This window comes from Bufo gargarizans, chromosome 1, assembly GCF_014858855.1.
Source record: "Bufo gargarizans isolate SCDJY-AF-19 chromosome 1, ASM1485885v1, whole genome shotgun sequence".
Taxonomy (NCBI): domain Eukaryota; kingdom Metazoa; phylum Chordata; class Amphibia; order Anura; family Bufonidae; genus Bufo; species Bufo gargarizans.
The window spans coordinates 221503671-221516220 of record NC_058080.1 but is presented as its reverse complement, the minus strand read 5'-3'; the positions used below and the strand labels follow the sequence as shown (position 1 = coordinate 221516220).

Sequence of the window (12550 nt, the reverse complement as noted above, 5' to 3'; positions counted from 1 at the left end):
GGAGAGAGAGAGGGCGAGACTACTGGTCTGCTTAGTGGAAGCATGACTGGACTGGCACAGGAAGGGACAGTTTTCAGAGCCTATGAGAACTTGAAGGAACCAAAGAATTGAATGTAAAACCAACTCTACTATCATAGGTCCTTTAACAAAGAACTAAGAGGCCGCCGCCTCACGGCGAACAAAAACAACAGGAGACATAAATTTAGCAAATGACGTCCGTGCAGCAATCAGGGAGGATCATCTTGTGGCTCACGTGGGAGGGCCCCTCCAGCAGGGGACGATCTTCTTCTTTTTTGTCTGGCTGGTTGCCAGATTGGGTCCAGGGCGGGCTGCAGATCCGGTAACTCCCAGTCCGTGATGGGTGGAATCTCAATGCCCAAAGCTGCACAAAAGTCAGGGAGGTCTGCATGTTGGCGTAGTATGGAAGATCTGCCATTTTTTGTAACTATCAATGCAAATGGAAATCCTCATCTATAGGGCGTCTTCTTCTCTCTCAGCAGCTGCAGTAGAGGCTGTAAAATTCTCCTTTTCTGAAGTGTCCACCAGGAGAGATCCTGGTACAAGTGAACAGAAGTGCCATGAAAGTTAATGGAGCGCAATTCTCTGGCTTTAGACATGATGCACTCTTTCAACTGGAAATCATGCACACAACAGATGACATCTCTAGGCTGCGAGGAGGACTTAGGACGTAGTGCTCTATGGGCTCGATCCAGCTTGATACCAGACAGGCTGGGGTGGTTGGATGCCTAGTAGAGTGTTAAAAAGTTCAGACAATATATCCTGCAGATTTTCCTCAGCAGTGGGCTCAGGCAAACCCCGTATACGGATATTATTTCTGCGTCCTCTGTTGTCTAGGTCCTCTAAGTGACGCGCATTGTCCCTGATGACTTGGGACTGAGAAGCAATAACAGATTGCAGATGTGCAACACTTTTACGGGTGTCCTCATGATCTATTTCAATAGTGTCCATACGACCCGCTAAGTGCTTCAGATCCTGCCTCAAAGATGATATTTCAGATTTGCAGGCGTTTCTGACTTCTGCAACCAGCATTTTAAAATCCTCCTGTGTAGGTAGGTGTTGTAAAGTTTGCTGAAGAATCGCAGAGCCCTGGGTAGGTTGCAGGGAGTCCTCCTCTCACTCATCCATATAATCAGACCCCTGCTCCCAGGCAGCAGCATCTCCTTCCTCTGCTCTTTTATGGCGTGCTTGGCTAGGAGGGTCGTCAGAGGATTCGGCCCAGTCTCGTCGCCTCTGGGATGGAGTGGCCATTTGTTTGGTCTGCTTAGTGACTGATTTTGGCGGCATAATGGTGGCAGTGTCCCCTGCTAAATGCGGCTCTACTCCCGCCTCTGTGGATCGTAACATTGCCCCCTCTGTAGTGCTGGGTGTAAAGATCTCTTCCGATGGGGACAGGGAGGAGGAGGTATGCTCTAAAGTGGCACTGCGGCCTGTACCTTGCAGCCGTGGGTGCGCACGTGTCTCCTCACTCCTACACACGCTGGAGGCTTGAGGCGGGAGCAGGCCGCGGGCAGACTGAGCCGAGCGAAGCGGGCGATTCAGGTAGGAGTTGAGCGTTGTGCTCACCCAGGTGGGCACTCGAGAGATGCTGGAAGGCTTGATGGGCAATTTTTTCCCCATATGCTGCGCTGACGTGGCAGGAGAATCTCCTTCAGTGGTTATTAGCGGCGGAGCTCTGTCTTCACGCGGCCATTCCTGAAGACGTCCAGGCCACGCCCCCCCGCAAGTGATAGAGTTTTAAAGAGAATTTAGATTTGTGGGATCACCCCTTTAATCATGGATAGAGTGTCTTATAAGAATAACTTCATCCTGAGACACCGTATCATATGAAGTCTTTGGGAGCAAGATGGCCGCAGTGCGGCTTTTACACCAAGGCTACGGTGGCCTGTTATTTCATCTGTTCTTCCTGTATTTGTATATGAATGGTAATACACATGGATAATAACCTTTTTATACATAGTTTTCATCATCTTCCACTGGGGGAGGAGTTGGTGGGACACTAAGAGGCTGATAGTTTGACTCCTTTAATTGGCCGTTTTCAGGAATGGATTGCTTCACCGGATGGCCTGTTTCTTGTACAAGAGAAACACGCGATAATTCACAGTAGACTGCAAATTTGTCCTCTGACTCTCCGGCTTCAGTCTCCATCAGAATCTGAAATTCCCCAAAACGAACCATGCACTTTGGAGGAAGGTTGACCTTATTGAGGTAACTCAGTTCCCAACCATCAACATAGAGTTTGGTTTTCTTGCTTAGGTTTTTTATCTCAAAAGACAATGCTGAACTATTGAATGGTTTGAAGAACTGCAAAGCAAACTGCATGCGGGAGACTCTGTTATGTAGCAAGGTGAACCTACAGCAATTAACGTCCCGTCCAAAGGAAACCGCCTCCTCGGCTTTGATCTCGTGTTTTTTGCACAATTCAATGGCACTAAAAATTCTTCTGTCATCTTGGTGAGGATGGTACAGCTTCATTAGCAAACACGTGAGAGTCTGTTCTGTGTCCACATCATTGTCCCCGCCTGCGGAGGCCATTCCTAGAGGAAAGCGATAAAACCAATAAGAATATCATTTACATACTTATCACTGGTCACTAAACAAACTTTTTTTATGAAGTTGAATATTTACAAAATTGATAAGAGAACAAATCATAAATAGCAACTTTCCAAAAGGCTGATATTGCCATATCTTGGGTCATGGTTCACTCACATACACATTATGTAAATAAATAGTAAAATGTTTAAAAAAAAAAAGACAAAGACACGTGTCATGTGATATTATAGGAGGCTCAGCGGTCAACACTGGGATCAAATCCAACTAAGGGCAGAAGTGATGAGCGAGCTATCAGTGACAGGAGCGATCCCTGAGAAGGCACAGGCTTTGATGACCTATCTTCAGGAAGAACGGAAAATTATTTTATTAGATAATTATTAAAATAGAGAAGGAGAACCCAGTATAGATAGGCAGAGATGTTACTGTGGGCCTAGATAAAGCACCAGCAGAAATGTTCACAGTATTGTATGACATTGCTGGCTATACAAATCCTACATAGCTACATGTGATTGCCCCCAGGCTGAATAGAATTACCGCTGCTTTGTATCAGGTACTTGATACTAAGCGGTTCGAGGTCCACTATCAGATAGAGAGCATCTGATTAAGGTAATTGGGAAACTGATACTATGTGGAGCTATCAGACACAGTGTAACGGGTGAGGGGTAGGGACAGTGTGGAGAGGGGGTCCACAGAGCGAAGGCCCCGCTAGCAGAGATCCAGATGTGACAGGGGACCAGGCTCTCACTGTCCGAGGTCCGGTGTATCGTTTGGCGCCAGTATGCTGTGACCGTCCTTTGTGAATATATTGCTGCACACATAGCATTTTTCCTAGAAGATATACAATTACTGTGACTGACCACAGGTTAGGTGATTGCTGTGTCCCTATTGATTCCCCCACGCACCGCACAAACAGACATGGATTAGCTGTCCATTCCTCTCTGACCCCAATTCATCCACACACACCATTCAGTTTTGTCTATTCCTCAGCCAGACTGCTTAATGCTAATTATCACCATCACTGATGCTGGATGGGGATCTCACTGCTCATAGATAATGCCCATATGCTGTATGTGTTTCGCTGCTGTTTCGCTCATCAGGAGCAGGGCAGAGCGGTTTAAAGGGAACGATCACCGGGATTTGATGTATAGAGCTGAGGACATGGGTTGCTAGATGGCCGCTAGCACATCCGCAATACCCAGTCCCCATAGCTCTCTGTTCTTTTATTGTGTAAAAAAACTGATTTGATCCATATGCAAATTACCCTGAAATGTGTCCTGTACGTGAGATTAGTCCAACATGAAGGAGCCCAGCACCGCCCGCATTCTCAGAATCTCCTCCTTGCTCCCTGACGTCAGAAAGCCAGAGCGCCGTAATCTAGCGGTGCGCGAACTAGCGCATGCGCAGTTCCTTCCCTGAGGCTGATGCCAGCACAGGGAAGGAGCACTATGAGGACACTGCGCATGCGCTAGCTCACGTATTGCAAGATTACGGCGCTCTGGCTTTCTGACGTCTGGGAGCAAGGAGGAGATTCTGAGGATGCGGGTGGTGCTGGGCTCCTTCACGCTGGATTCATCTCAGGGACAGGACTCATCTCGGTAATTTGCATATGGATCAAATCGTTTTTTTTACACAATAAAAGCAGAGAGAGTTATGGGGACTGGATATTGCGGATGTGCTAGTGGCCATCTAGCAACCCATGTCCTCAGCTCTATACACAAAATCCCAGTGACAGGTTCCCTTTAACTAACTGAACGAAACAAAATGCCATCCATCTCTGATGCTGAAGTGGCGGCGTGACCACTGCTAGTGTGGCCTCAAGGTAGGTCATCAATACTAGATCTGGTGTCGGACCCCCACCTGTCAAGTATTTGAAGAGGCTGAGGGATTTACCAGAGCCCCCTTGCAGCTTACCAAGCACATCGCCATCCACTAGATAGCAGCTGTGCTTAGTACTGCACCTTGGTCCCAATCACTTGAATAGGAGTGAGCTGTGCCCAGGTCATGTGACTGATGCATGTGATGCCACTGTCCTCGGAAGAGGACACTCACCGCTGTGCCGCAGCCTCTGCAAACAGCTAATCAGCAGAGATTTGGGGAGTCAGACCCCACCGATCAGATACTGATGGCCTATCCTCAGGATAGAGATCTATTAGGGTGAACAGGATTGTCATATGCTCCCTGCAGCAGGGAGGCTACCATGGCAGCCATGGAAGGATTCACAAGCGTCCAGGCTGAGGGGTTAAATGACTCGGTTCAGCACGATCGCTGCTCGCAGTCATTGCGGCCAGGTGCCTGCTGTACGATACAGCCAGCACACGCAGTGTATTGAGCGGGCTCACTGCAGCAGCCTGCTCCATACATTACCTCGAGCACCGTGATGTATGGGTATGTCACGGTGGTGGAAGGGGTTAATGTAAGTCACGAGCTACATGAGACTCACCTGTGTTTTTACAGCCAAAGCACAGTTTTAAAATAGTTGCCGACAAGGCACACTTTTTTTTTTTTCTGTGACATGACACCATGTAGCATTAGCCTAAGGGGTTAAAAGCCACTGTTGTAAAAGAACTGCAACAGCTACAGAACAGCCCTGGTATAGAAATGGCTGGGTCAGGTTCCACAGCTTCTGACCTATAGTGCAGCACTGGGCCAATGATGTCAGTGCATGTAGTCTCTGCAAATAGGGTGTATGAGGGGTGGTGCCGCCCACCCTACAGACAGCTGCTGGGGAATTCCCACACATGATGCAACCATGTCCCCGACCCCCAGAAGCAGATTGTCAACACATGTTGCCTCTTTTTCTAAGTGTTAATGGTATGTTGCATTTTATGTTTTCTATAAACCGAATTTAAAGGAAAATAGAAAAAAGCCATCACCGAATTGAAGACGCTTTATATAGTCTAAACATATAAGGGAAAATGTATTAAAGAGCACCCAGCAGCAGGATCAACCCTATTAAACAAGGTATACTGACTGGAGGGGTCTATCCTGCTGATTAAAAGTCTTGTGAAAAAAGGTTGCATTGTTTGGCCTCTTGCACACAAACGTGAGCGCCCCGTAGCCGTGCTGCGGCTCGCAAATTGCAGGCTGCAATGCACGAACACACACCGTGGGGTAGCCACAGCAGATCGCGGACCCATTCACTTTAATGGGTCCGGACATGTTCTATCTTTTTGCGGAACGGAAGTACGGGACGAAACCCCACGGAAGCACCCCACGGTAGCCACTAGTCCTCCTCTGTCTAGCACCCAGTGCACACATGCCGGCTTCTCCCCCCCAGTCCCTTACCTGTGTTGTGATGCACTAGCAGCAAGTCACCTCTCCTTCACACCGTCCTTATCTGAGTTATGACTAGCCTCTGGCTGCGGTTCGGTATATTACACAGGCAGCAGCAGCCGCCCATTCCTGTCACACGCCTCCTTCCTCCACTGCTGTGTGGAAAGCAGCAACCCCCGGCCAGGAGGGACAGACAGGGCGCAGGTCTCCCAGCTAAGGGTATTTTGACACTAGCGTTAAAGTTTTCAGGTATTGAGTTCCGTCAGGTGCTCAATACCGGGAAAAAAAACGCATCAGTATTGTCCTAATGCATTCTTAATAGAAAGCAATCCATTCAGGATGTCTTCCGTTCAGTCCCTTTTACGGTATTTGGCCGGAGAAAATACTGCAGCATGCTACAGTATTTTCTCCGGACAAAATTCCGGAACACTTGCCGGATTGCCAGATCCGGCATTAATTTCCATTGAAATGTATTAATGCTGGATGCGGTACCAAGTGTTCAGAAAATTGCCGCATTAACGGATCCGGTTTTCCGGTCTGCGTATGCACAGACCTTTAAAAATGTGGAAAATATATATACCGGATCCATTTTTCAGGAGGACACCGGAGAGACGGATCCGGTATTTCAATGCATTTGTTAGACGGATCCAGATCCGGAAACAAATGATATCTGTTTGCATACGGATTTCAGGATCCAGCAACAGAACTGCCATCCGGAATCCAGCAACGCTAGCGTGAAATTACCCTAATAGTATGTACCTGTAACGCTTTACTGTCTGCCCTAGACTGGCACACACGTACGGCAGCCGCCCCTTCCCCCATTATCCCCTCACACTAGTTGTGGTTAGACTTCACTTCCTGATCCTTCCTGTTCCAGTCAGGAATTCCCCTCAGTGGGCGTGACGTCACCGGCGGAGCTCAGACACAGCGCTCACAATCTCTTCTAGGGATCAGTACTAGTGGAATTGTCATTGCAGATACCATGTATTATTACTACTAGCGTTACCACTACTTCTGGCATTTTACTATTATTAACCCTTTCTACTTTGGAGGTTTCCGTTCTGAGCTCCCTGCCCTCCCAAAGCCATATATTTTTTGGTTTCCTGTTCCCATCGCTTCACGAGGGCTTTTTTTTTTTGCAGGATGAGTTGTGCTTTCTAATGCCACCATTTAATATTGCATATGATGTAGGGGAAGCAGGAAAAAGAATCCAAATGGTGTGTAATTGAAAAAAAAATGAAAAAGATTCTGGCACAGTTTTACGTGTTTTTTTTAAATTTAAGACGTTGGATGTGCGATAAAACTGACCAGTTGCTTTCGTTTTCCCGAATCCAGTGATACCTTATATGTGTAGTTTTTATTTTTGCATTTTTTTTAAAAATAAATAAAAAATCTGTGAAAAAAAAAAAAAATCTGCTTTCTCGTCGCCGTACTCTGACCCCTATAATTTTTTGTACTTGTAAATATTTTTCAAGACTGGCCATTTTCGCATGTGACAAATGGCATGATGTGTTTTTTTTTTTTTTTTTTTTTTTTTTTTTTTTAGTTTTGCAAAATGCACCCGGAACGGTGCCAGTGTATTGCAGATCTGCAAATGCAGTCCGCAATACGACCACTGAGCGCACACGTTCGTGTGCAATAGGCCTTTCAGAGAAAGAAGAAAAAAAAAATACCTTTAGGGCTTGTTCACACGACTGTGCAGTTTTTTGCGGTTTACAAATTGCAGATCCGCAAAACACGGATAGCGCCCGTGTGCCTTCCGCAGTTTGTGGAACAGAACAGAAGGCCTATTATAGAAATGCCTATTCTTGTCCGCAAAACGGACCAGAATAGGACAAGACTCTAAGATAAGAGTCCACGGAACGGAGCAACGGATGCGGACAGCACACAGAGTGCTGTCCGCATCTTTTGCGGACCTGTTGAAATAAATAGTTCTGTAAACGGGCAGTATGCGGAGCGCAGAAAACGGCCCGTATACGGAACGCAAAATATGTTCGTGTAAACGTGCCCTTAGGCCCTTTTCACAAGAGTTTTCCGCACTGGTGCAATGCGTGAGGTGAACGCAAAGCTCCCGTACTAAATCCTGACCTATTCCTTTCAATGGGTCTGTGTACATAAGCGTTGTTTTTCACTCATTATCCCGCGCGGGGGAAAAACTGAAAGAATTAACGCAACTGCATACAAAACTGACTGAACTTGCTAGAGTGCATCTGATTAAAGCAATTTTATATCAGTGAAAAACACACTGCACCCAGATTACATTTTCTGCAAAAAAAAAAGGTTAAAAATGCAGTGCGAAACCACAGCGGCAGCTGCGTCATTTCTGTCTCCCATTCACTTCAATGGAGAAGACGGCGGGGCAGCTGCAGCTCGGATGTGTCCCTCTGCGGTCCTCAGCTCTGCCTCCCATTGAAATCAATGGGAGGCAAAAATCATGCACCACCAGTGAGGTTTCAGAGCAGGTGTCTGCGCCATAGTTCTACTGCAAAATACGCTGTGTGAATATAACCTAAGAGCTGTTTCACACGAGCAAGTCCATTGCGGGAATCACGCTCCGTGTGCGAGTGTGATCCGCCGCTCTGGACTTGCAGGAGCGCACGCCATTATCGTGATCTATAATGCTATGTGCCTCTGCATGGCCTTTTTTCCACAGAATTATGGTGAATAAAGCTGTCAGTATGATTCTGTAGAAATAAGGTCAAGCAGAGACACATAGCATTATAAATCATGATAATGCCGTGCGCTCCTGCAAGTCCAGAGCAGAGGATCACACTCGCACACGGAGCTCGTGTGAAACAGCCCTAAGAGTACGTCCGCACGCCACTTTTTTAAATTTATTTTTTAATTCACTTCTGGTTTTGGCTTCCAAAACTGCATCAGAAAACCTCCCGCATTTGGAGAGTCGGTCCCGGTCACCCTAATTCCGGGACAATGCAGTGTCTCGGAATGACCTGAGCCGCCGACCGCTGCTGTTGTGACAGTCACTTCTTTATACTATGCAATCGCCGAATCAGATCGGCATCGCATAGTACTGTCCTGTGTGTGTGTGGCTCCTCCCCTGCCTTGCTGCGCGGCCGAGTAGCGTGACCGCGACCGCGTGATGAGGTTAGACTCAAGTGACGTCGGCCTGGCCGGGATCTCTACTGTGCCTGTGACTGTGCGGCCGTTATCAGCATTAAAGAGGACAAGATGTAAGTTTAACTTTGCAATGAATAATGATGTCTGCCTCTTCTTTGGGTTTAGGGCAGCAAATATTTATTTCTTAGAAAGTTGGATCGGATGTTGTGTGACTTGGAAAACGTGTAGTATGTTAGTTACTACATGGAATTAGAGGCAGGAAATGGAATGTAAGTGCAAATTAAAAGATAAATGGAGAGAGGCTCAGGCAACATATAGGCAATGGATATGTAGATGTTAGGGCATGAAACAAGAGATGTCTAAGGAGCCAGTTAATGTGTGCAGAAATACTGAAAAATGCACAGGCAGATCTGTGTTTGCCAGTCTCAAGTATAAGTTTGACGAAATGCACTTGTGAAAGTATGTGTCCCTGAATGGCAGTTAGGAAATGTGGTCACCCTGTAACCAGGATGCTGGCAATCTGCTGGCTTTATATGGCAGACAAGCGACTCCATATCTCCTGCAAGGAACTAGCCACTAGTCCTCCTCTGTCTAGCACCCAGTGCACACATGCCGGCTTCTCCCCCCTGTCCCTTACCTGTGTTGTGATGCACTAGCAGCAAGTCACCGCTCCTTCACACCGTCCTTATCTGAGTTATGACTAGCCTCTGGCTGCGGTTCGGTATATTACACAGGCAGCAGCAGCCGCCCATTCCTGTCACACGCCTCCTCCCTCCACTGCTGTGTGGAAAGCAGCAACCCCCGGCCAGGAGGGACAGACAGGGCGCAGGTCTCCCAGGGTATTTTCACACTAGCAGAGTTTTCCGGTATTGAGTTCTGGCATTTTACTATTATTAACCCTTTCTACCTTGGAGGTTTCTGTTCTGAGCTCCCTGCCCTCCCAAAGCCATAACTTTTTTGGTTTCCTGTTCACATCGCTTCATGAGGGCTTTTTTGTTGTTGTTGCAGGATGAGTTGTGCTTTCTAATGCCACCATTTAATATTGCATATGATGTAGGGGAAGCAGGAAAAAAAAATACAAATGGGGTGGAATTGAAAAGAAAAAAAACAATTCTGACACAGTTTCACGCATTTTTTTTTATTTAACCACCTCCGAACCGCCTAACGCACGAATGCGTCCGGAAGGTGGTTGATTTACTCCTCCTGGACGCATCCGTGCGTCATCTCGCGATAGCCGAGATTTCCTGTGAACGCGCGCACACAGGCGCGCGCGTTCACAGGAACGGAAGGTAAGCGAGAGGATCTCCAGCCTGCCAGCAGCGATCGTTCGATGGCAGGCTGGAGATGTGATTTTTTTAACCCCTAACAGGTATATTAGACGCTGTTTTGATAACAGCGTCTAATATACCTGCTACCTGGTGCTCCCTTTTGTTTGGATCGACCACCAGAGGACACAGGCAGCTCAGTAAAGTAGCACCAAACACCACTACACCCCCCCTGTCACTTATTAACCCTTTATGAACCACTGATCACCCCTGATCACCCCATATAGACTCCCTGATCACCCCCTGTCATTGATCACCCCCCTGTAAGGCTCCATTCAGAGGTCCGTAGGATTTTTACGGATCCACGGATACATGGATCGGATCCGCAAAACGCATACGGACGTCTGAATGGAGCCTTACAGGGGGGTGATCACCCCCCTGTCATTGATCACCCCTCCTGTAAGGCTCCATTCAGACATTTTCTTGGCCCAAGTTAGCGGAAATAGTTTTATTTTTATTTATTTATTTATTTTTTTGTGTTACAAAGTCTCATATTCCACTAACTTGTGTCAAAAAATAAAATCTCACATGAACTCACCATACCCCTCACGGAATCCAAATGCGTAAAATTTTTTAGACATTTATATTCCAGATTTCTTCTCACGCTTTAGGGCCCCTAAAATGCCAGGGCAGTATAAATACCCCACATGTGACCCCATTTCGGAAAGAAGACACCCCAAGGTATTCCGTGAGGGGCATATTGAGTCCATGAAAGATTTACATTTTTGTCCCAAGTTAGCGGAAAGGGAGACTTTGTGAGAAAAAAAAATAAAAATAATCAATTTCCGCTAACTTGTGCCCAAAAAATTTTTTTTTATGAACTCGCCATGCCCCTCATTGAATACCTTGGGGTGTCTTCTTTCCAAAATAGGGTCACATGTGGGGTATTTATACTGCCCTGGCTTTTTAGGGGCCCTAAAGCGTGAGAAGAAGTCTGGGATCCAAATGTCTAAAAATGCCCTCCTAAAAGGAATTTGGGCCGCTTTGCGCATCTAGGCTGCAAAAAAGTGTCACACATGTGGTATCGCCGTACTATTTTTTTGTCACAAGTTAGCGGAAAATGATAAATTTTTTTTTTTTTTTTTTTTCTTACAAAGTCTCATATTCCACTAACTTGTGACAAAAAATAAAAAATTCTAGGAACTCGCCATGCCCCTCACGGAACACCCTGGGGTGTCTTCTTTCCAAAATGGGGTCACTTGTGGGGTAGTTATACTGCCCTGGCATTCTAGGGGCCCATATGCGTGAGAAGTAGTTTGCAATCAAAATCTGTAAAAAATGACCGGTGAAATCCGAAAGGTGCTCATTGGAATGTGTGCCCCTTTGCCCACCTAGGCTGCAAAAAAGTGTCACACATCTGGTATCGCCGTACTCGGGAGAAGTTGGGGAATGTGTTTTGGGGTGTCATTTTACATATACCCATGCTGGGTGAGAGAAATATCTTGGTATAAGACAACATTTCCCATTTTTTTATACAAAGTTGGCATTTGACCAAGATATTTCTCTCACCAAGCATGGGTATATGTAAAATGACACTTTTCTGCAGCCTAGGTGGGCAAAGGGGCACACATTCCAAAGAGCACCTTTCGGATTTCACTGGTCATTTTTTACAGATTTTGATTGCAAACTACTTCTCACGTATATGGACCCTAAAATGCCAGGGCAGTATAACTACCCCACAAGTGACCCCATTTTGGAAAGAAGACACCTCAGGGTATTCCGTGAGGGGCATGGCGAGTTCCTAGAATTTTTTATTTTTTGTCACAAGTTAGTGGAATATGTGACTTTGTAAGAAAAAAATAAAATAAAAAATAAATCATCATTTTCCGCTAACTTGTGACAAAAAATAAAAAGTTCTATGAACTCACTATGCCCATCAGTGAATACCTTAGGGTGTCTACTTTCTGAAATGGGGTCATTTGTGGGGTGTTTGTACTGTCTGGGCATTGTAGAACCTCAGGAAACATGACAGGTGCTCAGAAAGTCAGAGCTGCTTCAAAAAGTGGAAATTCACATTTTTGTACCATAGTTTGTAAACGCTATAACTTTTACCCAAACCATTTTTTTTTTTTATCAAAGACATGTACAACAATAAATTTAGTGAAAAATTTATATATAGATGTCGTTTTTTTTGCAAAATTTTACAACTGAAAGTGAAAAATGTCATTTTTTTGCTAAAAAATCGTTAAATTTCGATTAATAACAAAAAAAGTAAAAATGTCAGCAGCAATGAAATACCACCAAATGAAAGCTCTATTAGTGAGAAGAAAAGGAGGTAAAATTCATTTGTGTGGTAAGTTGCA

At 45.9% G+C, this 12550-nt stretch overlaps 1 protein-coding gene across 1 annotated transcript; it reads right to left on the bottom strand.

Annotated features, from left to right (window-relative positions):
- Positions 1-1968: 1968 nt before the first annotated feature.
- Positions 1969-2553, bottom strand: TIFA (TRAF interacting protein with forkhead associated domain). Its single transcript, XM_044277298.1, has one exon. It carries the CDS (start codon positions 2551-2553, stop codon positions 1969-1971), a length of 585 nt encoding a protein of 194 aa, XP_044133233.1.
- Positions 2554-12550: the final 9997 nt, after the last annotated feature.